At 44.9% G+C, this 26,037-nt stretch overlaps 2 protein-coding genes across 4 annotated transcripts; both read right to left on the reverse strand.

The window, feature by feature from the left end:
- Window positions 1-40: 40 nt before the first annotated feature.
- btr30 (bloodthirsty-related gene family, member 30) lies at window positions 41-10,428 on the reverse strand. 2 transcript variants are annotated; one of them, XM_026163828.2, is made up of 13 exons: window positions 10,290-10,428; window positions 6,268-6,385; window positions 5,453-5,896; window positions 5,117-5,221; window positions 4,636-4,731; window positions 4,287-4,520; window positions 4,002-4,200; window positions 3,830-3,919; window positions 3,091-3,117; window positions 2,814-2,840; window positions 1,753-1,928; window positions 1,518-1,673; window positions 41-1,036 (listed from the first exon to the last, which is right to left on the reverse strand). In XM_026163828.2, the coding sequence occupies exons 2-13, from the start codon at window positions 6,373-6,375 to the stop codon at window positions 827-829; spliced, it is 1,872 nt and encodes a 623-aa protein (XP_026019613.1). In that variant the 5' UTR covers window positions 6,376-6,385; window positions 10,290-10,428; the 3' UTR covers window positions 41-826. The 2 variants fall into 2 exon arrangements, with proteins under 2 accessions (XP_026019613.1, XP_026019614.1); XM_026163829.2 differs by lacking the exon at window positions 10,290-10,428 and adding an exon at window positions 10,185-10,287.
- A 279-nt stretch (window positions 10,429-10,707) lies between these two features.
- On the reverse strand, window positions 10,708-25,955 carry utp18 (UTP18 small subunit processome component). Of its 2 annotated transcripts, none has more exons than XM_026163831.2 (13): window positions 25,539-25,955; window positions 24,606-24,754; window positions 24,403-24,498; window positions 24,265-24,330; window positions 24,083-24,176; window positions 17,387-17,512; window positions 17,135-17,309; window positions 16,958-17,058; window positions 14,795-14,885; window positions 14,554-14,677; window positions 14,264-14,438; window positions 14,050-14,192; window positions 10,708-11,753 (listed from the first exon to the last, which is right to left on the reverse strand). In XM_026163831.2, exons 1-13 carry the CDS (start codon window positions 25,755-25,757, stop codon window positions 11,729-11,731), a joined length of 1,584 nt encoding a protein of 527 aa, XP_026019616.1. In that variant the 5' UTR covers window positions 25,758-25,955; the 3' UTR covers window positions 10,708-11,728. The 2 variants fall into 2 exon arrangements, with proteins under 2 accessions (XP_026019616.1, XP_026019615.1); XM_026163830.2 differs by having other exon boundaries at window positions 24,083-24,174; window positions 24,257-24,330.
- Window positions 25,956-26,037: the final 82 nt, after the last annotated feature.

Below are 26,037 nucleotides of genomic sequence, written 5' to 3' on the forward strand. Positions count from 1 at the left end.
GCAACATGAATAAAAGAAGAAAAAAAACACGTCAACAACCTCAATTTTTCTTTTCTTTATTTAACAAGTTCACTTTTATTTCCAACATTATTCGACACTTCTCAGAATCTACTGGAAAAACAAGCTTTACAGTACACGGACGTCTGGCAAAAATCCGAGGTCACGCTGAAACGTTTGTTTTTCATAAAATAATTTAACTGTCAGTTATTAACTATCACCATGGCTGCAGTTCCTCTGACGTCCACTAGAAGCTGCTGCGCCCGCCCCCCGAAAAGAAGGTTGCCAATATGTTGCCAAAAAAGGCAACACATTTAGAAAAAATATGAAAACAGAATTTAACTATTGTTCGATAAGCTGTTACATTAAACGTGACGTATTCATGACATCAACTATTTGCTTTGAGTTTAATAATTTTATGTTTCACAAAATCTCAGTAAAGGTTTAGTGTTACTAATCTTTTAGTTTCACAGCGTTACAAAAACAAACTGGTTACACAAAGTGAAAACTTCTTTATATCATTTTAATTGTTAAAAAAAAAAAAGTTGGTTCCCTCGATTCATTTGATGTATTTTTATGACCATATTTACAAATTTAAGAAGCAGCTCTGGCTGTAAGAGCACATCGTTCTTCAGTGATCGATATTACAAAACCATCGCCTGTCAGGATCTAACGGGGACAAAACGAGACAAACATCCTTTGTTGTTTCAAGTCTCACTGCAGAGTCTGGAGATCAACGTGAGGACGATTCGACTCCACCTGCAGTTCCTCTGCTCTTAGTTCGCTCAGCATTGACCCTCCGGTTGGTCCCGGTTCTGGTCCCAGTCCCTCAGGCCGGGTGCTGCAGCGTGGTGAGGAGGATCAGGGGGACTTCTTTGTCTCCGGTCCCCAGCAGAGGAAACATCCTCTCGGTGAACTCAGTGGATGTGTGGAAGCTGTAGATCTCTGAGCCCGACTTCACATTGTAAAGGGACACCTGACCCTCCTCCATGTCCAGGAACACGCCCACCTGTCGCAGCTTGGGGTGGTGACCTTTGACCTGCAGGTGAGACGCAAACAGAATACGATTAAGACGAGTCGACAGAAGTTGCAAACTGTCAAGAAGCCTCAAGGTGTGGAAGCCCACTGGTGCCAAAAAGACACTGTGGTGTTTTTGTATTCATGAAAGGACTCAAAGTTTAACTGTTGCATTAAAAACATAAATGACATAAACATAAATAAACATAAATTTAATTTGTATTTTTTTATTGAGCTTTACAGGATGGGCTTGTTTGCATCCTTCTTGCCTTAAAATTTTGTCATTAACACACAATAGAATTAATTTCATCAGATTTTAAAGTTATTAAATGTGTGGAAATGATGGATTTTGGGTACTTTTTGCGCCAACTTATTTCAATTAAATTTAGAGATTTTCTATGTTAAAGTCACGCTGACCAAAATAATGTTTAAGTCTGAGTGGCTGCTTTCTTGCGGCACCAGTGGCCTTCCGTACATAAGTGCATGTGAAACGTGGACTGGACCTTGGTGAGCGGCGGCGTGGTGAGCGCCCTCAGCTGGCTGCTGCTCCACCAGATGGCGTAGTATCCGTGAGACGGGCACATATCGAACAGACCCTTCCTCTGAGCCGACTCGCTGACCACGCCCAGCTTCCAGTCTTTATTCTCCCCGACGCACACCTGAAAAACACACCTGAGATCAGACTTGGATCCTGCTAGCCATTACTGAACCCAGTCCCAAGGCCGGTTGGGTCCTGACCTCCCAGTAGTGGCGCCCGGAGCTGAATCCCTCCTTGGCGAGGACGCAGGACCAGACGTCGAACCTGTGCGGGCTGTTTCTGTAGAACTGCAGCTTCTCTCCTCTCTTCACCTGCTTACGGTCCTCGGACAGGATCAGGAAGGGATACGCCGTCACCGGGTTCAGCGTCACGTCCTCTGGAAGCAACAAGCACAGGTAAACATAACAGCAAGGTCCCCTGGAGGCTGAAATAGTCATCACAATGGCTGAAGAACTCGATCCAGGACGATCCCGACACCTCACCACAGGATGAGTAAAGGTGGACTTCCCCTGTTTGAGCCTTGGAGTTTCATATCAGTGATCTCAGAGTCAGCTTCAGTAACCCTGTGAATCTAAAGGTAGCGAGGGCACATCCCCTTTACGGTCGATTCTACCACATGAGCTGAACCCATCTGACGATTATGAAGGGCAGCCAATCACAACGTTCAGAGGATGAAGAGAGGACCTGCGCTGAGGCCCAGTATCTGATACAGGAGGATTATTTTGAACTGTGAATCATGCAAAGCTCCTCTACAGTCCAGAAATCAAATATATGTAACAACGCTGAATCCAATGAAGCACTATTACGTATCTTTGCTTAGAAATATATAATGTGAAGACCTCACCATGAGGCTAAACCTGCAGTTCCTCCAGTAGAGGCAGCAGTGAGTCAGCCCGCATGTTCAAACTTACAGCAGAAACAAACGTTTACAGCCTGAAACTGTTTGTGTATCATTTAAAATGTGCTTTATTAGGGGGTGTGGCCTCTGTGACTGAAAGGTGGATGGTGATACAGGTGGCTAGCTTCACCTGAGCTGGACCTCTGGACCGTGTTTAGGCTGTTTAATGAGATCATGTGACCAGTAACGTGGCTGCTGTGAGGTTACTATGGTAAGAGAGCATCTGGGGGGCGGAGCCAGAGTGTTTTACTTGGATGTTGCCCAGCATTAGCTGGCAGCTGTCTGTCTGTGTGAATGCAGTTATAACCAAACCCGACCTGCATCAACCGAATCACCCAGAAACCAAAACGCTGAAAACCTCACCCATGTAGAGTCGGGCCTTCTTGTATCCTGCAACAACAAACGAACACATTTCATCAGCAATCAGAAACAAGCTCTCATCTCTTCACAAACCTCCCACCGCTACAGCTTCTCTAACAACTCAGCGTTTTTATCCTTTCACTTCATCTTTGTGTCGTTTAAAAACGACCAGCATTTAAAAAAATCTGTCATCTTTGATTTGATTCATAATTTCGTTATCGGTGTCTGAAAGGCTGACGGTGAGCATCCATGTCTGCTGCACACTCACACAGGTACGTACCTGACACCTGCTTGCTCTTCTTTAGGTCTGAAAGTAGACAGGAAAACACTCAGTTATTCTTTCACAATAAAAGCCCCACAACTTGTAACTCATTTCCTCAACATAAGAAATTGTGGGATGAGCAGCACTTCCCTAAACAAGTCAACCTGTCGAGGTAAGCAACATGTTCCCACAGCAGAGACAGAGACACTGTGGACATTCACAGGGCACAGGAAGAAAAGTGAAGTACAAAAAGAGCCAAAATACTGCGCATGCACATCTGCTGATCTGAAGGTTTGTGGTTCAATCGTGCCAAATATCACTGGGCATGATACTGACCCCATCAGAGTGTCCATGTGTGGACTCATGTCCACATGTGTGCACGTGCGAGGACATGTGTGCACGTACGAGGACGGGAAGCTCTGAGTGCTCAGAGTAGACCAGGGCTATATAAGAACCGCTCCATAGTTTCCTTTTTCATATGTACACAGAGTGCAGTGAGGTGATGATAATCAGCGTGTGTTTTCGTGGGTGGTGTCTTGAGTGTCTGCAACAGCGCTCCATCCAACACCGTGGCCGTAACTGCCTCTGACGGAGCTCGCTTCTCTGGCTTATTCTGACTGGATAAATTCTTCCCTCAGTAAGGAGAATAGAGTAGAATAGAGTCACTCTTTATTGCAGGGCTCCACAGAGGAGCTTGGAATGATCGGATTGTGGCACACCTGCAGGTAGATACAGGAAGTGATCTCTGACCTCTCACCTTTCAGGGACCACTGGCTCTTCCTGAGACTGGCCGTGCTGGCTCTTAGACTGAGCATGCTCTCGGCCGCCATCATGTCACCGGCTGAAACTGAAACAGGTGAAAGAAACGACTCAGAGGAAACATCTGGAACCCAACATCTGCAGACTGTGCTGTAACATCTGGAACTCACAGGAGTCCGCTCGGGATCCTCGGGGTCCTCGCAGTCCTCGCGAGCGGATCTCCCCGGTCTGGATCTCCTCCATCTTTTCCTTGACCTCGGACAAAGCGAGCTTCACCTCGCCCAGATGGAAGTGGAGCACCAGCTGCGAGTCGTCATCCGCCTGGGCCTGCAGATCCTCGGCCAGAGGAGCCGTGGTCGCCTCGTATGTCTGAGGGAGGAAGAGGGGTGATGAAGAGGGGTGATGAAGCAGGCCTCTGTTGTGATTCTGGGATCGGTGACTGCAGGCGTCCTCACCTTCAGGAAGGCGATGTGATCTTGACTGGTAGCCTGCGCCTCCAGCGCGGCTCTCCTCTCTGTCAGCTGGCTAAGCTCCTCCTCCAGGCGGTTCACCATCCCGTCCCCCTTTGTCATCACAGCATCCAGCTGGGTCACGATCCCGCCCACCACATGAGACCGGATCTGGTCCAACGAGCCGGACAGGTCGTTCAGCAGGTGTTCAACCTCGCCGCGCTCTCTGTCAGCATGGCTCTGAAACACAGACGGGTTCAGATGTTTGGTGAGAAGAGAGCGACAACGCCATCGTCTTCCACAGGCTCCACCCGCCCCGCCAGGTTTTTACATAAGGAGCAAACAGGTGAGTCACCTGCAGGCTGTCCAGCTTCTTCTTCAGCTCCGTCACACGGATCTCCTTCTCCTTGATCCGGTTCAGGATCTCCTGCTCCGTCCTGGACACCTGTTTCTGAAGAGGCAGGCGGACACGGTCGAGTCAAAGAGCCGCAACAAAAATCACTTTGGACCAAACGATGAATTTACTTTTTGTATCCATCTCCAAGGATTTATTTTCATTCCAGAATGTTTTTTCATCATTTTAAAATCTTTGTTTTTCATCAAAAAGAAACAAAAAAAAAATTTTGCAAAAATTGCAAAAATTCATTAATTTCAAATAAAATTTACAAATTTACAACAAATAATAAATGTAATAATAAATTAAATGATGAATTGTAATGAAATGTAATGAGCAGCATTAACAAACATAACAGTCAACCAAAATGAGATGAAATAAAAAACAGAATCAAATTACTTTAATAAATGGCGTTCCCGGGAAGAATCTGGGATATTTGTACCTGCTTGCTGAGCCTCTCAGTTTGCACGGAGACAGTTTTATGCATCCGATGTTCCTCCAGCACACAGATGGCACAGATGCAGCTCTCACACGTCCTGCAGTACACCTGCACAGGTGAGCCGCTCATCAATGCAGAACATGAACTGATATGAAAAAGTTTTACTTACATGATAAAATAAAACCAGTTATTAAAATAAAACTAATTATTTTTGAATTTGTTCAAAATATAAAAAATTATTGTAACATCTGAAACTGACCATTTTAAAATAAAAAAACATTCAAATATTTAAATGTTACATAAACATCAAATCAAGCAATCATAGAGAAAAATAAATACCTCCATCAGGCGCCGGTGGACGGAGCAGGTGCGGCCCCTCAGGGCCTCCTGGGGGTCCATCAGGGGGTGTTTGGCGTAGAATGGCGTGGTGTGATGTGGCTGCACGTGCTCAGTGCAGTAGGAGGCGGTGCAGGTGAGACAGGAGCTGACGGCGGGCTGTTTGATTCCCGTACAAACGTCGCACCACACTACGTCCCCGTTCGCCTGAGCTACTGATGGCTCAGGCGTCAGGAAGGGGTTGGTGTTCATGGCGCCTGCCATCGCGGCGCCGGGCGCCCCATTACCGAAGGGCGACGGTAACGGTGCATAGTGAGTCTGTTTGTACTTTTCTGCGATCTGAGCGAAGACTTTGTTGATGCTGAGCTGAGGACGTCCTTCAAACTGATGTTTGCACAGTGGACAGGTGGACACGGCACTGGACGCCCAGTAACCACCGATACACGCCTGCGGGCACAGGACGCACCAGTAACCCACTGCACCTGAACGCACCCCCAGGTAGTTTTCTGTTTGCATTACTAACACTGCTGCAGACCCTGTGATTGGTTAGTTCTTAAAAGGCTGTAAAGCAGGACGAATACCTGACCTGCCAAAAACAGCAGCTAATCAACACCATCGTCGTCATAGTAACAACAACAACAACACTCAGAATCGAGAGCAGCTTGTACAAATGAAGCATTTCAGGACGTGCCGAGCAGCAGAAACACGTCAATGATCACAGATTTGTTTACGTTTCCTGATCATTACAGCTGGGTGAACCTTCAGCAGCAGCTTCCACGCACAGCGCCCCCTGTGCTCACACCTGCAGGTGGACTCACCTGGCAGAAGTTATGTCCGCAGGGGGTGGAGACGGGGTCGGTGAACAGGTCGAGGCAGATGGAGCAGGTGAGCTCCTGCTCTGTGAACAGCTCCGTCGACTCCGCCATCGTGCTGCTCCTGGAGGAGGACACAGAGGAGGCGGGGTTTAGGATCAGGCGCTTTAACATCTGTAACCTTTCAGAGCGTCACCGCCCGGCGACCCAGATGTTCTGACTGATAAACTTCAGTCAGAACATCTGGGTTTGCTTCACCATCGCTTCACCGTGACGATGCTTCATGGCCACCAACCAGACCTGTGGGCGCAGCAGCAGACCCGAGTCTGTGGGCGTCTCCCACAGCTGTGACACGGAGCAGGTGGTGTCAGGCTGCTGGTGTTCGACGCTCTTCAATCATCAAATCCACCCACAGATGCTGCTGCATATCAATAACCCGGCTTTCCAGTGGTGTCAGGTTGGTGGCCATGAAGCAGCGTTGCGGTGAAGCGATGGTGGAGCAGGCGGAGGATGAGGAGGCGATGTTTATCTGCTCAGACCTGCAGGATGCCCACGCCAAACCGCACTGAACTCTGACCCAGAAAAAAAACAGCAATAAGTCAGAGCCCGGGGACAGACATGGCACACCTGCTCAGGCCTGGACAGGTGGAGAGGGCGGGGCCAGCTGTTTAAAGGGACCTGCTCCTTTGTGTTCCCGTGAGGTCACAGGTGAAGCTTCCAGGCCTTAAAAGATTAAAACTGTGTTTTTAAGCCGACACGTGAAACTGCAGTTCAGAGTGAAGCAGAGGCGTGTCTGCGAGGAGAGGCATGGCCTCGGCGCCCTGCAGCATCACGCTGCGTGAGCTCCCACTGAACTGGACGCTCTGGATGCTGATGGAGAGGCAGCCGAGCGAGTCGGGTGGGCTGCTGCGCCTCGGCCCGTTTCCTCCGTGACGTCTGAGTTTGGATTGGTCACAGGAGATCGGCAGCAGGTTTATTCAGCGTCACTGCGCTGGAGGAACTGGTTCTGATAGCAGCACGAGCGCCTCAGCTGCAGCGTCACCGCGATCCTCCAGTTTGTGTTCATGCTCAGTCATCCAGGTAAGGAAATCCCGAAAGGTTGATGCTGCTCGTCTGGATGTGCCCTTTTCCAGACGAACAGCATCAACCGTTCGGGTCCTCCGGCTTGTTCGAGCAGCTCCACCCTAGAGGCAGAAGTTGGTGGGGCTTCAGCCAGAGGATGACCTCTCACCTTCATCACTCTCAAAGCAAGGACGCACCACTCCTCTTCATCAGAGGCCGAGCAGCGAGCCTGAGGCGATTCATCTGTGATGAGATCATTTCAAACAAACTCATCTCATCTTCACTCTGAGCTTCAGCTGATTTCATTCCCGTCAGGATCAAAGCGTCGCTCCGCCAACATCTGGAAACATCTGCACATCTACACTGTAAAACATTCAGAGAGCAGCTGATCCAAAAGTCCAGTCTCTGTCTGAAAGAACGCTTCCAAAAATTCCCTGATCCAGAGCCAGACAAAGTTCATCGTCTCCGGAACATGTAAAACAAATCCATCGGCAAGTTTCGGAGGAATCCTGATAAAAACCGAATCGTCCGCATGACGTCTGTGAAGTATAAAGCCCACACCTGCTCACCTCAGAGAAACAAATGGCTGATGATGAAGCAGCACCAGGATGGACTTAAACGGCCCACCTGTTCTTAGCCACACCTGCACAGGTCACCAGCCAATCACAGGGCTGTTTACCACAGCTGACCCTCGAGGCCAGGGCTGGGTATCGATTCACTTTGATTCGATTCAGTTTTCACTCAGTCAGTCAGAAATATTCTAATTCTGATCAGTTATCAGTTCATCTCCATATTTTGTGTCTGTGTATAAAACCAAGCTGACACTGTGAGACTTGATCAGAGGTGTGAGCATCACAGCAGAGGCCTTTGTGTCAAAGTCACTGAGGCTAAAGCAGAAACACATGAAGCAGAGTTTCCTGGCCTGGCTTTTTAAAGCAGATAACCTTAAACCTGGGGCGATCGTGGCTCAAGAGGTGAGAGTTCGCCTTGTATTCGGAAGGTTGCCGGTTCGAGGCCCGAAGACACTTCACCCGTTGCCTACTGGTGGTGGTCAGAGGGCCCGGTGGCACCAGTGCAGCCTCGCCTCTGTCAGTGCGCCCCAGGGTGGCTGTGGCTTTCCATCACCAGTGTGTGAATGTGTGGATGACTGGATGTGGTGTAAAGTGCTATACAAACACAGGCCATTTACCATTTAAAATAAAACCATGAATCAACATGTGAAGATGAGCTGATGCTGCTGAAGTGAAGAAGAGTCACAGACACAGCTGAGCAATCGTTGAAGTTCACATTTGTTCAGTGTGAACAGCAGAGATGAGGCTTTGCTGTCAGAGGCCGACAGCACTGAACACAGCAGCAGAGAATAATGCAGATCTGATGGTCTCTGAGTGCAGAGAGAGCCGTGCAGGACGCAACAGCCAGAGTCAGAGGGAAGTGATGATGATGATGATGTTTATCAAACATGAAGCGTAGTTTGATCTTCTGCTGCTGGTTCAGTCAGTGTTGGTCAGAGTGATGAAACCTGCAGCTCAGAAACGGCGTCTGTGGACGATCCACGCTCTGTGTTTACATGTTTGTGCCGAATCGACTTAATAACCCCCCACTCGAGACCATGTAATTTCCTCCATTATTTCCAGAACAGGAAGTGAGAGCCGAGTAAAAACATGTGGGAGCGTGGACGCGACCGATAAAAGGCTGCGCGTGCCCCGAGTGCTGCACGCACATCGGAGAATTCAGACGCATCAACACCTGTTACGTGTTTCACCACGAGCAGCTCTGCGTCGCAGTGAGTCAGAGCTGAGATAAGATCAGCACATGGAAACAAGTCAGAGTCATTTTAAATGACTGTAACCGGACAGAACGCCAGAGAAATGAAAACAGTGTAAAAATGTGATCAGTTCGGTTTGTTTGTTTCAAAGCGTCAAAACGAGCAGAGAGTGAAAAATGCTTCATGTAACTGCAGATCATCTGAATTTTGAATCCTGAGACAGCCGTCAGAGCATCTCTGCACATCTCGGTCGGTTTGGGCTAAATCTGAACCCGAGTCCATCCTCGGGGCGTCTGTGCGGGTCAGCCACGCAGCCTGACACCGCCTCCACTGGGGCGGGGGACGTCGTCAGGTGTCTGCACGCCACCGGTGGGTTAGGACCAACGCGTCCCACTCAGTCAGGACAAACCGGCAGCTGTTGGTTTCGGTGTAAAGGCGCCGCTCTTCCACCAGCACACAGACTAACTGTGTGGATTTAACCCGGCAGCACCACAGCTTCACTTCTGCCTCCCACAGCTGCTCGTGTCCAGTGAGCGACGAGGTGGAACAGGAAGCAGAGAAACACCTCGTCACAGCAGCCAATCAGATCCTCTCCATGACCCAGAAACTTCAAACTTTCAGACATCAGCGTGTCTGCAGCCCAGTGTTAGTCCAGACCAGGGGTGCCCAATCCCGGTCCTCGAGAGCTACCGTCCTGCAGCTTTTAGATGCATCCTTGTTCCCACACACCCGAATCAAATGAATGGCTTGTTATCAGGCCTTTGCCAAACATGATGGCATGCTGAAGAGGTAATCACACCATTTGATTCAGCTGTGTTGGAGTAGGGATGCATCTAAAAGCTGCAGGACGGTAGCTCTCGAGGACCGGGATTGGGCAGCCCTGGTCCAGACTGAAAGTAAAAGCTGGCGCTCAGGTGTGAGCCTCTCCACAGGTGCTCAGACGCCACACGATTACAAACAGGTTGAGACTTTGGTTGTAAAGATTTTGTTGTCTCACGTCAGGTTAGACGTCTGGAATCAAACCTACAGCAGGCTCCACCTGCAGCTCGGACTCAGGAGGCCAAACTCACAGGAACACCTGCACAGGTGTGCTCACCTGACCAATCAGAGACACCGCCAAACCCGCACGTTTTTGTTCCTGTGATTTAAGATCAGTCTGTGAGTCCAGATCATTCTACGTGAAACAGGGAAAAGCTCTTACCTTCCTCTCTGTCAGGTCAGGCGTTTCTGGATCCTGAAACTCTGGTTAGTGCTCCTCTGTGATGTCAGCGTGGGCGGGGCCAACAGGTGCAGAAAGCGGTCAGGTTAGTTTGGTGGGTGGATGTTTATGCAGCTGGGGGGTGAGATTGTTGCTCCTCCCACTTTCAGACGCATTTTAACATCCGATCGATCAGATCGAATCCTTTTATTGGTTTTTAAAAATGTTTCAGTCCCGAAGTTTAAAAACAAAGAAACATTAAAATGATCTTCTCATAACTTCAATCATGTCATCAGACTTCAAACAAACCCAAACTAAATGAAATGACAACAAAAATGTATCTAAATTATAGCTGATGAAACAAATATTAGTAAAGAATCGTATTTAATAAATGTTATAAAATAAACATGAAATGAAAACATCATTATTAGATTTATTTATTCATTTAATAAAAGCTTAAATAAAACAGGAAAAAATCTTTCAAACTTTATTTTCGACAAGAATTGGACCTTTGACCTCTGGAACTGTGATGGCAGCAGATTGGGTGATGCCTGGCTCGAGGGCCAAGTTAACGTGACGGTTGGAAGCGAGCGCTGACGAGTTTTTGGGAGGGACGCGAGCTTTTCATGCTTCAGCCTGAAGGAGGCGGACGGACAGGACCGAGGACATTCCTGCAGCAGCGCGAGCGAGCTGGCAAATCCAGTCTGACGGTTATCTTCCTGTCATCTGATTGGTCACCTCTGCAACTTCCTCAATGCTGACTGATCATGAGACAGCTGTTTGCTGTACCGAAGCTCAATGATGCCAAACAGCTCAAAAATCACTAAATTCACTTGATGTAATCAAATCAAACCAACCAGACGATCAGTGGAGACGTCACCTGTGCGAGGAATTATGAGACAGACTGTAGAATATTATTATCGACCTGTATGTGTCATAATGACCCATTATACAGTGTGTGTGTGTGTTTATTACACGATGAGAGCTAATCAGTGATTTCTGTGATGAGATTCTACAAAAGACTTTTATTTACAATCATTACGAACCTGCAGCTTAAATTCTTCCTCTTTAATTAAAGCTCACTGCGATGTTATTTATCAATAAAATATTTTATCTGAACTCAAAATGAAACTTTGTTTTTAAGACAAACAAAAACATTTCTACGATGACAGTTCGTCAAATCCACACAAAACGTTTTTTCTTTGACATTTTTGTATTTTGATGATTTTTAGTGAGTTTCATTTGAAACTGTTCAGAACGACGTCAGCGTTTCATAAAACTGGTTTGGAACAAACGGAGGAAACTGCAGGGATCCTCTTTGAGTCTTTATGAAATCACATCATACAAACAATAAAACAAACTCCGCCTCCTGCAGCTGATTGGTCCTCTGCAGGTTTCAGTATTTACAGAAACAGTCTGATTCCTGCTCGAAGCTCCGCCCCTCAGAACTCTTTGTAATGCAGCAACCTGGAGACAGAGAGCAGGGTCAACGTTAGCATGTACGGGAACGTGACGCGAGCCGCACGCGCACACACGTAATCATCTCACAGAAGCCTAAGTGTGTCCAGGTCAGTGTGTCATGGATGTAAATGTGTGTGTGAGACTCGCTCTGGCGCGCTCTCAGCTGTTCCAGCTCTTTACCACACGGGGGCGCTCTTCACCCCAAGAACTCGCTCACTTTGTGACTCTCCAAACAGGATAAACTGGATTTCAAAGTAAAAGCTGTCATGTGATTAGGGGTCAGCAGACCGCGTACATGGCATCAGAGCTCCGCCTCCAAACGTCACACTGCTGCTGAGGCGACCTGTATGTGGTGGCGGTGACTTCACCCTCAGTTTCCTGTTTGACTTTGTGTCGTATTAACAGCTGATCACACAGAAAAGTCCACACTGCCGTTTTTAAACTTTTACCTCCTGCTGTTCACGGACGGGGTCACGATCACATGATCGATTCATGACGACAAGCGCTCAAATCCAACTTTATTTATATAGCGCAAAAGCACAACAGTCGCCTCAAGGCTCTTTATGTTGTAAGGTCGACCCTACAATAACACATACAGAGAAAAACCTAACAATCATATGACCCCCTGTGAGCAGCACTGTGGTGACAGTGGGAAGGAAAAACTCCCTTTTAACAGGAAGAAACCTCCAGCAGAACCAGGCTCAGGGAGGGGCGGGGCCATCTGCTGTGATTGGTTGGGGTGAGAGAAGGAAGACAGGAGAAAGACACTGTGGAAGAGATGAACCAATCAAAACACGATATAAAAAACCCCACGTAGCATTAGTTGGTAAGGACGTGAGAGGGCGCGTTTTGGGGGATTCGTGATTTTGCCGCCAAAAGCACATGAGATGTAAACGTTGCGTCCAGGTAGAGGACAGGAGGAGGGATACACCTTTAGGTTTCAGGGTTGTGATCTGCCCCGCTGCCTTGTGGTGGACAGGAACTACTTTTTGGAGTGACACATAATTTGCGCGGCGTCTTATAGAGATTGAAAATGTGACGTCATTCAGGGGTAAAACTGCAAAGGATTCTGGGAACTCGTGGCAAGCGGTAGTAGCGCACGCAGGCTTTCAATTAAAATCAGTCACACAGCGATAAAAAGAAACACAAAAATGTCAAGAAGCTGTTGTATTATTAACTGCAATAGCCGGTCGCATGACAGCCACGGGAAGCCGACGGGTAAAGAGATCGTTTTTATCGGATTACGTCGTTGAAGAGAAATTGTTCGAGCCATGTTTCCGAAGTAACAAAGAGGCGACTGGATTGCAGCCATTCAAAGATCAAATATAACATCCTAGAACACTCCAGCTCACAGGTTACTCTGCTCACTAATTGCCCAGTACGATTACAGCATACAATATTATTGTCACTGCTACATTTCTGTGATGAACCAGAAATTATTTCCACTACTAATTAATTACCGTTGAGCTCAAAGGTCCTATTAATAAACGGTTAACGAATATGTATTTATGACGACGATTTGTGAGACTGGTAAACTTATGATACGTACGATGGTCTTTACTTTCTACACGTGCATTTCAAGGTCCTGTACCCATCCGTCGGTAAACTGTACCTGGGCTTGTTGCAGTGACCTGAAGTTACTAAACTTCATGAGTGTATGCACTCACTCCAAGATCCGTATGATTATAAATATGAGCGTGGTGAAAGTTGGGCAGCACGCTGACGTCTTTTGTCCCTCTGTGTGCTCGTGAGGGTCTGACCCTTTCACTCCTTTGATTTTGTCCTCGTATCTTTTCTTTGACTTTTCGTCGAGTCCGTCTTTGTACGGACCGGCATTGTTCTGCTTCGTTTTGTACAGAACTTTTTTGGGGGGCAAAGAAAAAGCAAGAATTTATTGGAACCGGAGAATGAACGTTTTGCGGTGCTGCAAGTGCTTGCGTTTGATGCGGTACTTGGATTGTTTTGCCACGAGTTCCCGGCATGCAATGCGCGAAAGTCACGTGGTCTGTCGATCTCTATTGTGACCGCTTCTGTAACGGGCTTGAAGACCTGCCCGAGGCCATCACGGCGTTTTCAGGTAAACTGTTTGTAAAAATAGTTTCTAAACAGTTTTTGTTTGCAGTTATGACATCATGCTGGCGTGCGACACACTCCGGTCTGACGCTCGTGTGCATTTGAAGAAATACGTGCACATTCAGACGCACGAGGCTGAACACAAGGCGGGGCAAATACAAAGAAGAGTTAGAGGTTAAAAAATCCGGACTCCAGAGGGTCACGCCTGTGGGACCACAGACTGTCTCACCTGTAGAGGGGGGCGTGGCCTTTGTTGTTAGCCAGTGAGAAGAAGCCGCTGTGCGGGGAGAAGTCGAGGCAGCTGGCTCGATAAACGATCTTCCTCTTGGCAACGGGGAAGTTGGAGAAGACGGTGAGGCTGGGCAGGTGCACCTGAGGACAAAGGTAAACCGTTAATGCTCTTCATCATCGCCATCGTCATCATCATCACTGCCGTCTCTCACCAGCCGCACAGCCTCGTCCTCTGCGCGGGACGCAATGGCCAGGATCTCCGATGTGGGGTTAAAGGTCAGGGCGGTCGCTGAGGTCAGCAGGTTCATCACTGCCTTCAGAGGCTTCGGATTGGCTGAATTAAGACACGCCTCCTGAGAGTAGACGTTGACCACACCGGACTGAGAGCTGAAAAAAAAAAAAAAAAAAAAGAGCTCAGCACTGAGCACTCCGGCGTCTTTAACCTTAAACACACAGCTCTCAGCCAATCAGAGAGCAGCACGGTTACGAGGGCGTGTCTTACCCACAGGCCAGGTACTGCCCGTTTTGAGACGTGGCGATGGAAGTTCCCCTCACGCAGCCGTCGTCCGTAAACCTGTTCACACACCGACTGCTGCGCATGTCCCACACATACACCTCCCCATCCTCTGCACACACACACACACACACACACACACACACACACACACACACACACACACACACACAAAGATTAATCACATGACATGAGCAGGAACACACACGCCCACCTTTCCTCGACTTACCTGAGTTTGCAAAGACTTTGCTGCCATCAGGAGAGAACGCGACGCCGCTGACATCACCGTTTATCTTCATACTGCGAACCACCTCCTTTGTCTGCACACACACAGATTTTTCTAATATTAGAGTTTCATCAGTTCACCTGTCCATGCTTCCGATTGGTCACATTGCAAGCTCCGCCTCTGTCAGAGATACACTGTAGCTATGTCCCAATCCAGCGGCCGCACACTTCGTAGTGCGCATTTGTAGACCGATTACGTCACAGCGACACGACGAAGGCTGTCCCAATCTAAAGTGTTCTCTTTGTGCACTTCGTGGTCCCATATATCCCACAATTCATAGCGCGGCGGTGGGTGTGGATAATTTGTTCAGAAAAAAAAAAGGTGGATGGCTGAAGCGGGGCAGCCGAAAAGTTAAACTGTCAAAAGTAAGAACTGAATATTGAGTCTCTTTATGTGCGAATGTTTAATAATGAAGAACATTAAAACATTACTGGTGGAGTCACACATGTGTCCACTGCACCATCTGGAACTCTTCTTGTTTACACTCGTAATAACACAAACACTAAATCCTGCTTCTCTGTGCTGTTGTGTAGCAGTGTGTACACCTGAGACTGTCACCTGTCTGTCTGTCCTGCACTCTCTCTCTGTTTCTTTCTCTCTGATTGTGGAATAAAAGTATGAACATGTGTTTATAAGTTACACTTGTGTCTGAATCCTGCAGCTTATCACACATTTGATTTCCATGTGTGACGACTGCAAGTGTCCAGAGTGAGGACAGACTGAGGGAGCCACTGCTGCACATCATCTGTGAGGCTTTGCAGCCCTGATGATCCACCAGGACAAACTCAGCAGTGTGTGAGGAAGAGGAGGAGGAAGAGCCAGCAGCAGCTGACAGATGGAGAGAATAGACAGACTGTTCCCTGTTTGTGAAGGACTGCTAGGAAAGTTTAACATGACTGTCTGTGCTGAATCAGTCTTATTAGGTAATGTTCAAATAATGTGATCATCCCAGTGTTTCCAGTGTGGGAGAAAGTACTCAGAGTACTCAGGGCCTTCAAGCTACACACTATGAAAGGCAGCAACAAGTTTAATGTTCAGAAACCTAAAGTCTGTATCAGCAGCAGGATGGAGCTAAAATAAATGTTGGTTTCAGTTCTATGAAGCTTTGAGTATTTTGGATCAGTAGCTGCTGTGTTTGTTGCATCATATTGCTGTAACTGTTTATATGCTTTATATATTCTGAGCTAAGTTGATCTATAGTGTTACATCATATTCTATAAGGATGTTATGTGTTTGTAGACTTTCTGCCCAGTTTGACCCATTTAGCAGACGTCAGCCTGTTTAAGGCTCTGATATCTATTCTGTGTGACTTACAGCAGTTATGACATGGTCTGATTTTCTCACCCAATAAAGGAATATTTCATATATCAGTCTACTCTTCATTCTATCAGACACAGTTATCACAGCTCGTACATTTGCTTTTTACACATATATGTAAACATTGAGCCAAATTTAGTACCAACATATTAAACGAACAATATTTGTCTCTTCTATATAACACATCTATATACACACTGTCACAGATACTCGTCTTTGAGTGAAGATTTAAGGTGAGAGGAAATATAAATAACTGCAACTTGTATCTTTGACCCAGAGTTCAAGCTCTGCTGTAATAAATCATAATAATCTGACAATAACTTTAATATTGTCCATATTATATTTACATCACCACAGTGAGATGACGTTAGTCTCATGAACAACATTAACTAATTGTTATTTACTAACTAATCTTAAATGACTGTTCAGTGCAGACATGAAGCCCAACACGCATGTTTCAGTCTCGTGGTCTCAGCCTCAGATACTCAGCTGATCTCATAAATAAACAAACAAAAAAACATTTGTTCTCCTTCATTTCTGTCACTCAAAGCTGTATGAAACGTTTCCAGCTGTTAGTATCATGGTTGCTAGGCAACATGAGCAGCGCGACGAAGGCCAGACCGTCCCGTTTCACGAGCCTCGTTCTTCTGGCCTTCTCGCACTTCAGAGTACCCGCCCCACGTAGTCTGCGAAGTGCGGGTACTATGAAGTGTGCGGTTGCTGGATTGGGACACAGCTTGAGTTATCGGGAGGACTCAGGAGAGGGGAGGGGCGAGGGGGAGGAGTTACCTTGAGGGTGAGGACGTGCAGGTATCCGTTGGTGCCTGTGAGCAGCAGAGCGCCTCCTTCAGGACACACGGAGAACTCCTTCACTCGAGCTTCATTCAGACCTGATGACAAACAAACATGCTCTTAATTTGAAATCCCGGGAACCTCCTCCTCCCCTGACCTCTGACCCCGCCTCACCTCTGACGGTGTGCACAGGTGAGACGCGGCCCTCCATCATGTCGTACAGGTAGAACATCTTGTTCTTGAGGCTGGTGGCGATCACCATCTCCCCGTCCACGCTGAACTGCGCCTTGTGGACGGGGAAGCGCTCCAGGTGGATGCTCTGGATCTTCGGGTTCGTCTTCCCGTCCACCTGAAGAGGAGGAAGGTCAAAATCACGTGACCCCTCCCACCTGAGCCTAACACCTGAGCAGAGAGGCTCGACCGTACCTGGAACAGGGAGACGGACTGGTCGAGGCCGGCCGTCATGACGACTTGAGCGCTGGGGTGGAACTGGACAGTGGTCAGCCTGTCCTCAGACGGACGGGTGCTGTTGGCGTGGAGACACTTCTTCACCTGATTACAAACGCAGAGACGACAGGAAGTCAGACCCGATGTTTTAACGAGTGCTCGTCTGTGTGTGTTTATAACAAATGACAGCATCAAACTACTTCACCTGTGAGCTACAGAACAGAAATCAGCTGTTTTTCTAATGGAGTCTGGCAGGAAGCACGCCACAGGTTTTACATGAACCCTTCAGCTTCAGTCTGAGGACGGGGTTTTGCATCGACAGCCAGAAAGCCACATGAACTCACTCATGAACAGCAGAACAGAAAATTAGCAGATTTTGAATGGAGTCTGGTAGAAAATGACCTGAACCAAGTTTGCAAGCTGAGCCTGAAACTGCTGTGCAAGAGAATCTAAAATTCAGAGGATTTTAAATGAAGTTTGGTGGCAAAACTGTCAGTAAACAGCCGTCCGACCTCACTTTATTAATCTGTAAAAACAAACAAAATTCAAGTGAAGAGCTCAGAATTCACTCGAAGCGCCGTGAGGCATCAAACATGTTTTTAACAAAGCCCATGTTAGCATGTTGCTCTTGACGAAGGCTTTCGCACTTTTCTCCTCCTCCTCTCCCTTAGCTTCCCTGCCTAGCCTCTTGTGTCCTTGTCTCGTCTCGTGTTTTCTGTATTACTTTCCCTGGAACGCTCTCACAGTCTGTTCTCTAAAACCTAAAAGAGAATTATGGATTTGATCAACTGATCAACTGGTGCGTTCGACACCCTTTCTCAACGAGAAGTCTGGGCTCAGGTGAACCTGACTGCTGAAGATATCTACCTATGAACCATGGTAACAGGGTTCTGGCGGATCGGAGCTGGCTTGGCCCTGACTTATCGGAGAATTAAGGAAGCGGAACCAGCTGTTCAAACCCCCACAAGGCTGCCCGCTGGGATTGGAACGATGGGACGAGGCGTGAGTTTCTCAAAATGGACTCATTGAGTCAGCACGGAGAAGATCTTGGAGAACGCACGGCTGCCGTGAACACTCAGAACAATTTCATTTCATTTCATTTCATTTTTATTTATTTCACACTTGGTACTACAAATCAAACAAAACAACCACATCTTCTGTCAACAAAACACAACAACCATGTGTGAAAAGGAGCAGGAAGAAGAAAATATTCTTATTAAACCCTGCCCCCTATCTACCATCGAACTTATATCACCGGTGGGCACCAAAAATCAGGAACAAACTAATATTGACATTTCTCTCCGGTCGAATCCCAAACCAACATCACATTCATTCGCATTCTTCATACTGAGTTATCGTTTTAAACATATAACACTTTTTAAAACATTGTAAATTTATACAATTCTTTAAATTATAATGAAGTGAATTCCACAGTCTTATACCCCTAACCGTTGTGCTCATTAATCTTTGTGTAGTCCTGGCTAACTGATGTTTAAAATAAAATTTCCTTCTATTCTCTTCTCCCCTTGAACACATCAAAAATACTCTTTGTAACTTAAAAGGCAAAATATTATTTTTAGCCTTAAACATAATTAATAATGTCCGTAATTTCACTAAATCTCCTAATTTTAATAATTTTGATTCTATAAATAATTTGTTTGTATGTTCTCTATATTTAACATTATGAATTATTCGTATAACTTTCTTCTGTAATAGGTTTAAAGGTTTTATGGTATTCTCATATGTATTCCCCCAAACTTCAACACAATAGTTGATATATGAAAAAAACAAAGAAAAATATAAAATACGCATTGTTTTATAATTTAATAAATCTCTTATACTACCCAAAATATAAATACTTTTGACCATTTTCTTTCTAATATGTTCAATATGAGATTTCCATGTCAAATTCTCATCCACTATTACACCCAAAAAACGAAATTCAGTAACTCTTTCAATCAATTCTTCCTCTATAAACATAATGACTTTATCCTCCTTTACACGATTGCCAAATATCATATATTTCGTTTTTGTCAGATTCAAAGATAATTTATTTACATCAAACCATTTTTTTATTCTTAACATCTCAGAAGTCATAATTTCAACCAAGTCTTTCAAATTCTCTCCAGAGCAATAAAAATTTGTGTCATCTGCAAATAAAATCGAATTTAACCTTTTAGATACGTCACAAATATCATTAATATATAAATTAAAGAGTTTAGGTCCCAAAATAGAACCTTGAGGAACACCACATACAATCTTCAGTCTTTCAGAAGTATTGCCAAAATAATAAACATATTGCAACCTATTCTCTAAATAACTCATTAACCAATTCAATGCTACTCCTCTCACTCCATAGTTATACAATTTAGAAATCAAAATAGAATGTTGTATCGTATCAAAAGCTTTTTTTAAATCAACAAATACTCCCACTGTGTATTTATTATTATGTGTTGCAGATGAAATATCTTCAATAAAAGTCACCAACGCTAATGCCGTTGACCTATTTTTACGAAATCCAAATTGGTTTTCATGTATTAGTTGATATTTTTCAATAAAACTATCAAGTCTTTGTGCAAAGAGTTTTTCTAGCAATTTTGAAAACTGTGATAAAAGAGACACTGGCCTATAATTGTTAAAACTATGCTTATCTCCTGATTTATATAATGGTATTACTTTTGCCACTTTCATTCTGTCAGGGAATACTCCTGACTGTAGCGAAAGATTAAAAATATAACAAAGAGGAGTACTTATACAATCTATTGTCTTTTTAATTATGACCATGTCTATACCATCACAATCAGTAGATTTTTTATTTTTACAATTTTTTACGATTGCTACTATTTCTTTTATGGTAGTATCGGCTAAGAATATGGAATTAACCATTCTATTATCACCTATCCAGGCTTCCTCATCTCCTGGATCATCATTTTTCCTGATTAGATTTGCTAAAGTAGGTCCAACATTTACAAAAAAAGAATTGAATTCGTTTGCTACTTCGGTCTTATCTTTAACAACTTGATTATTATTAATAAAATAATTAGGCCGAACTATGGGTGTGTTCTTATTACCCAATACCTCTTTAAAAATATTCCAAATGCCCTTAATATTATTTTTGTTTTCCTGAAAAACTTTATTATAGTAATCTTTCTTAGCTTTCCTCAATATTAATACCAACTTATTTTTATATAGTTTATATTTCATTTCCGCATTTTTAGTTCTATATATTATATACTCCCTATATAAATTATTTTTCTTTTTACACGCATTTGCAAGACCCTTAGTTATCCAAGGTTTCCTATTTATATTCTTTTTCTTATGCTTAAATGATATCAATGGACAATGTTTATCATACAAGGCCAAATATATATTTAGAAATACTCCGTATGCAATGTTGACCTCATTAACATAAACCTCCTTCCAGTCCGTTTCCATGAGATCTTGTCTAAACCTATTAATTGCTTCATCATTTCTTAACCTTCTAAAACTCACAAAACTAGCTTCTTTCTTTCTTTTCATATTTAAATCGAAAATAAAAAAGACTGGTAGATGATCGCTTATATCATTTATGATGAGGCCACTTTCAATATTATTCTCCAAACTATTAATAAAAATATGATCAATTAGTGTTTCTGATTTATCCGTTATTCTACTCGGCTTTATAATTAAAGGATAAAATCCTTTACCATATAATAATTCAAAAAAATCTGACGAAGCCTTATCATTTGTCACTTTACAAAGATCAATATTGTAATCACCACACAAACATACAGTCTTATTTCCCTTAACCTTACTCAATAAATTTTCTACTGCTTCTGTAAATAACTCAATCTGTGATCCCGGTTTCCTATATATACACGTTACAATTATATTACTTCTCTTTTCTATATCCAATTCTACTGTCACAGACTCCATTAAATCATCCATAACAACAGACATACATTCAACTTTTTTACATTTCAAATCACAATTAACGAAAAGTGCCACCCCTCCTGCCTTTGTCTTGATTCTATTCACAAAGTACAAATCGTATCCTTCAATACAAAAATTACAACCCTTATTCTCATCTAACCATGTTTCAGACAGAGCAATTATTTGAAACTTGCCTCTCAGACTATACAGAAAATCTTCAATCGAAGCAAAACTTCTATAAAGACTTCTGCAGTTAATATGAATTAAAGAAAATGTATTGGCTATATCAACCTTATCCCTGAATTGCTCCTCTGTAAAATAATCACATGTGACGTTAATTGTATTAAGCACATTCCTTTCAGGGTCAATACCTACTTCAAAATCATATGATTTATAATCTGTGTCGTCAAACATAATGCATAAATTATTCTAGCGCTATCTATTACCTCATAAGAAAGAGAAGGAAACAAAAAAAGAGAAAAGAAGGAGAAAAAAAAAAGAAAAAAACTGAAAAAGGAAAGAAAAGATCCTAAGCAATCTCACATTCATTTATCAACATATTTTAAAGTCCGTTGATCTTGTTATCTTCCATATCCAATTTTACAATTTCCTTTTGTCCTTTTCCTCCCGAGGTAGCATTTAACCTTGCCAAAAATAAACTAGTTATAGCCATAATTGGTCGCAACCATTTATCTATCTTAATCATATTATCACGTATAATTGTCCAATTCCTCAAGTTCCTTAATCGTTACAACCTTGGCTTCTTCTGGTGTTCCATTCAGTTTAATCATCACTTTGCAATTCCTGGTCCAGGTTGCTTGAATCTTTTTCTCCTTCCGTAAAATACGAGCTTGTCTTGCAATATCTGCATTTCTTTTTGTAAGATGTTCATTCAGATATACTCCACTTCCTTTCAAAAGGCTGGACCGTCTCAGCAATTCTACTTTGTGTTTTCGATTAACAAATCTCACTACAATTGCTGGAGGAGCATTTTTGTGCCTTCTAGGAAGAGTATAGCATGCAGATATATTATTACTATGCAGGGGAAGATTTTTACTCGAAAAGAATTCCACAACCTGCCGTTCCAACGATTGTAGCTCCTCCATCGGGGGCACGTCCTCTCCTCGTTTTGCACCAGTCCCAGATTCGGTAACTCTCGCATATGTTCTGTGTTTAGTTTCCAGACCTGTAATGACCATTTCCTCGAGTCGAGCCTGCTGTTCTAGGTCGTCCACCTTCCTTTCCAAAAAATGGATTGTCTTATCTTTCTCCTTGACCAGATCTTTTAGTTCTTTGATTTGCTCCATCATCGACATTAATATTCCTTGTTGCTTATTTACTTTTTCAATTTCCGACGTCAACGAATTAAGTGAATGCTTAATCTCTTCCAGATCTTCTTCGACTTTCTTCATCTTTGCCATTTTGTCTCTCTTTGATGTCAATTATTAGTACCTTTGTTTGCCCAAACAAAATCTATAGCCAGAATTATTTGGAATTTTTTCTTATCACCAAACATTACGGCACCACCGCAAGGACGCCAATCCGGCTGTAATCACTCAGCTGATCGAGCAAGAGCTCTGAGTGAAAAACTGGATTACATCTGGAGGGGCTCGCTCGAACAACACCCCTGAGCGCAAATTCGATCACATCTTGGGGAAGTGCACTGCGGTCGTGAGTGTAACAACCTGCTCTTTGAGCAAAAAGAACGACAACATCACGGAACGTAAGTTTGGAAAACATCATAGAAAGCTCGCGGCTCTCCAACGGGAGATTGAGAGACCAGTGTTGGACTGTAGAACAGCTTTGAAATTCATATGAGCTGTTTGCACTAAAGTAAAAAGCACCATCACTTCATGAGGAGACCCCTTTGGCACCAGCTGCGGTTGCAAGGCTGGAGCTGAACAACAACACCCTGATAACGACTGTGTTGAGTCTGTTCTTCCCATTCTATGCAAGGCCACCTGGGTTGGCTGGAAGACTGTTTACTTAGCCTGGCAGGGTGAAGGACACTGTCTCAGCTGAACTCTGGACACACACACACACACACACACACACACGCACACGCACACACACACACACACACACACACACACACACATCCCCCCTCCCTTTCCAAACGCCTTCGATGCTTATTCCCTTCCGATGCTGACGGTGGATCATGGAGACCAGCGCACGCAGGCCCGGATGTGCTGTCTACATCGGCGGTCTCTCACCTTTATCCCCCTGCTGCTTGTCATGTGTTTCTTTGGTGTATTACGAGTGTTTTCATGTGCAGAGGTGTTTTTTCTGTGCTCAAACTGATCTCCCTGTTGGAGTTCAGTCTGGGGGGAGTTATTTTTCTCCTCATCTTTCCTCATGTGGTGCATTCTCCATGTTATACCTCTCTGACCTGTCTTCCCCATGTGATGTTTGTGTCATGTATGTATGGTCGGGGGGTAAGATGGCGCCACCATTGCGTGCAATATGTCGGCAGCCTTATGAAATTTCCCCTTGTGGGACTAATAAAGGTATATCAAATCACACAGTCACTGCTGCTAAAATGATCCATATTCTGAATGGAGTCTGGCAACCACGTCACACCAGATTCAGCAGATGTTACAAAGCCTCACATCCTGTTCTCAGACACAAACTTATCCCAGCACCGGTGTAACACTCATCGCTCTGTAACATTACCTACAGCAAACACGTAAAATGAGCAATATTTTGAATGGAGTCTGGTGGAACAGCCTGACAGACAAACAGAAGCCTGCTGGACTCACTGACCCTCAGGATGCCGCTGGGCAGGCTGTCCGAGGACGCCACAAAGTTTCCCGTCCTCCTCAGTAGGTCATCCTCCTCATCTTCATCCTCCTCAGCTTCAGGAACACAGAGACGCAGAGTCTGAGTTTCTGTCGACTGAAAACACTCTTAAAATAATAAAAACATTTTAGATTCTACCTCTCCTCCTCCTCCTCCTCTTCTGGTCGCTGCTCTCCGCCCATGATGGCGTTCCTCCCATCGCCTTCTGGAACCTGAAACACACGCAGCACACGTCCAGGTGTGTTTATAGGTGTGTGTGTGCATCTGTGTGCGTGCATACTCACTGCTCCCTCATCCTCTGCTGCAGTTTCTGTTTGGTCATGGTGGACTCTGCCTCGCCTTTCATCAGGTTTCTACGGAAACGGTGCTTCATGTCCACCCTGAAACACACCAACACCTCAGCATCATCACGCGAGTCTTCACTCACCACAATCATCTTTGATTTCCCGCTTTCAGCCTAAAACACGTCTTATTGTGAAACACTCACTCTTCCTCCAGCTCGTCATCCTCGTCCACCCACGCCGCTTTCTTCTCGGCCTGCGGCTCCTGCCGCATTCCGCCCTCATCCTCAGACTCCTTTGCCTCCTCTTCATCTTTGTCCTCCAGCAGCAGGAGTCCGGTTTGGTCCTCGTCCTCCTGCTCAGGGAACAGGAAGCATCAGTGAAAAACCAAAACCTGACCTGAACCCAGCACGATTCATCACCAAGCTCCACAAACCAGACTCCATTCAAAAATTCACCCAGTTTTACAGCATCGTTCAAACGGGAGGTTATTCAGCGGGTCTAAGCCAAAGTCCTACACAGTCGTCTTCGTCTTATATATACAAAAGTTTCAGCTTCTGAGCAGGGAAAGAAAAACAAGACTTTTTTTAAATGGAGTCTGGTGGTAGATAACTGTCAGCCTGGTTCACACACAAACAGAGGCAATCTAAATTAGAAGACTTTTAAATGGAGTCTGGCGGTAAACCCAAAGGTTTAATGGTTTGTTGGAAAACTTCGTAACCTTAGTTTTCAGAGTAATATCTGCTCATGCGCACGAGAACAAAAGTCAGGGATATTTTGAATGGAGTTTGGTTGATACAAGTTAAGCTTGAACAGATTACAGACATCGTGGCTGTTAATTAGCCAGCCGAGTTTACCAGAAACACCCCGCAAACTTTTGTAAATGTCAAACTTTGTCTTTACGTAAACAGTTTTGCGCCTGTGCAAGAACATTTGAAGCCGATCGCAGGAAACGGAGTTTTTCAGGTAACAAAGATTTTCGTGACTTTTCTTTCAGGTCAGTTAAACCGAATTTACCACAAATAACTGCGTTTCATGAGAGTTACGGCAGCTCGGTCTCAGAGGCAGAGGTTTCCAGTTAGTGTCCAAAAAAGTTTAAATGAGCTGTTTTTTTAAACGGTCTCTGGTGAGAACGTCACCTCCACGAGTCTCTCCAGCAGCTCCTCCTCGGCCCCGAACACCAGCTCCTCCAGCAGCTTCACCGAGCTGTTCTTCTCCCCCAGCACCGCCAGGTTCTTTACGTTCCTCTGCCGCTCCTCCTCTTCTTCCACCAGGCTAGACTGCGGGAGTTTCGCCCTCTTCTTGGCCGGCTGTTTGCCCTCATCGGCCGGCAGCTTAATGAAGCTCATGTCCTCCATGTTTGTTCCGTCCTCTGCACCAAACTCCAATCAGAAAACTGCGACTTTAAGCCAGCCTCACAACACTTGTAATCCTTTTCTTAGCATGAAGCAGACTGTGTTGCACATGTGGAGACCAGTGCGTGTTTTTTCCCCTCACTCGCAGTGCAATCACGTGCTTCCGGTGAGATGACCTCCGAACCCGGAAAAACAAAGTCCGCCCCCTAGTGATTGAAAGCAGAAATGCCAAAAAGAAAATAGATTTTTAGTTTTTAAACTAACTGTAAACTCAGTCTCCACA

Source organism: Astatotilapia calliptera, chromosome 4 (genome assembly GCF_964374335.1).
Source record: "Astatotilapia calliptera chromosome 4, fAstCal68.1, whole genome shotgun sequence".
NCBI lineage: Eukaryota > Metazoa > Chordata > Actinopteri > Cichliformes > Cichlidae > Astatotilapia > Astatotilapia calliptera.

Coding starts and splice junctions, on each gene's coding strand:
- btr30 (XM_026163828.2), bottom strand. CDS start 6,375: ATGGCGGAGTCGACGGAGCTGTTCACAGAGCAGGAGCTCACCTGCTCC. Junction 4,732..5,116: donor CTGAGAGGCTCAGCAAGCAG/GTACAAATATCC, acceptor CTGCCTCTTCAG/AAACAGGTGTCCAGGACGGA. Junction 1,929..2,813: donor GAAGGCCCGACTCTACATGG/GTGAGGTTTTCA, acceptor TGTTGCTTCCAG/AGGACGTGACGCTGAACCCG.
- utp18 (XM_026163830.2), bottom strand. CDS start 25,757: ATGGAGGACATGAGCTTCATTAAGCTGCCGGCCGATGAGGGCAAACAG. Junction 14,886..16,957: donor TGCACGTCCTCACCCTCAAG/GTAACTCCTCCC, acceptor GTGTGTGTGCAG/ACAAAGGAGGTGGTTCGCAG. Junction 11,754..14,049: donor GGCCACGCCCCCCTCTACAG/GTGAGACAGTCT, acceptor CTCTGTCTCCAG/GTTGCTGCATTACAAAGAGT.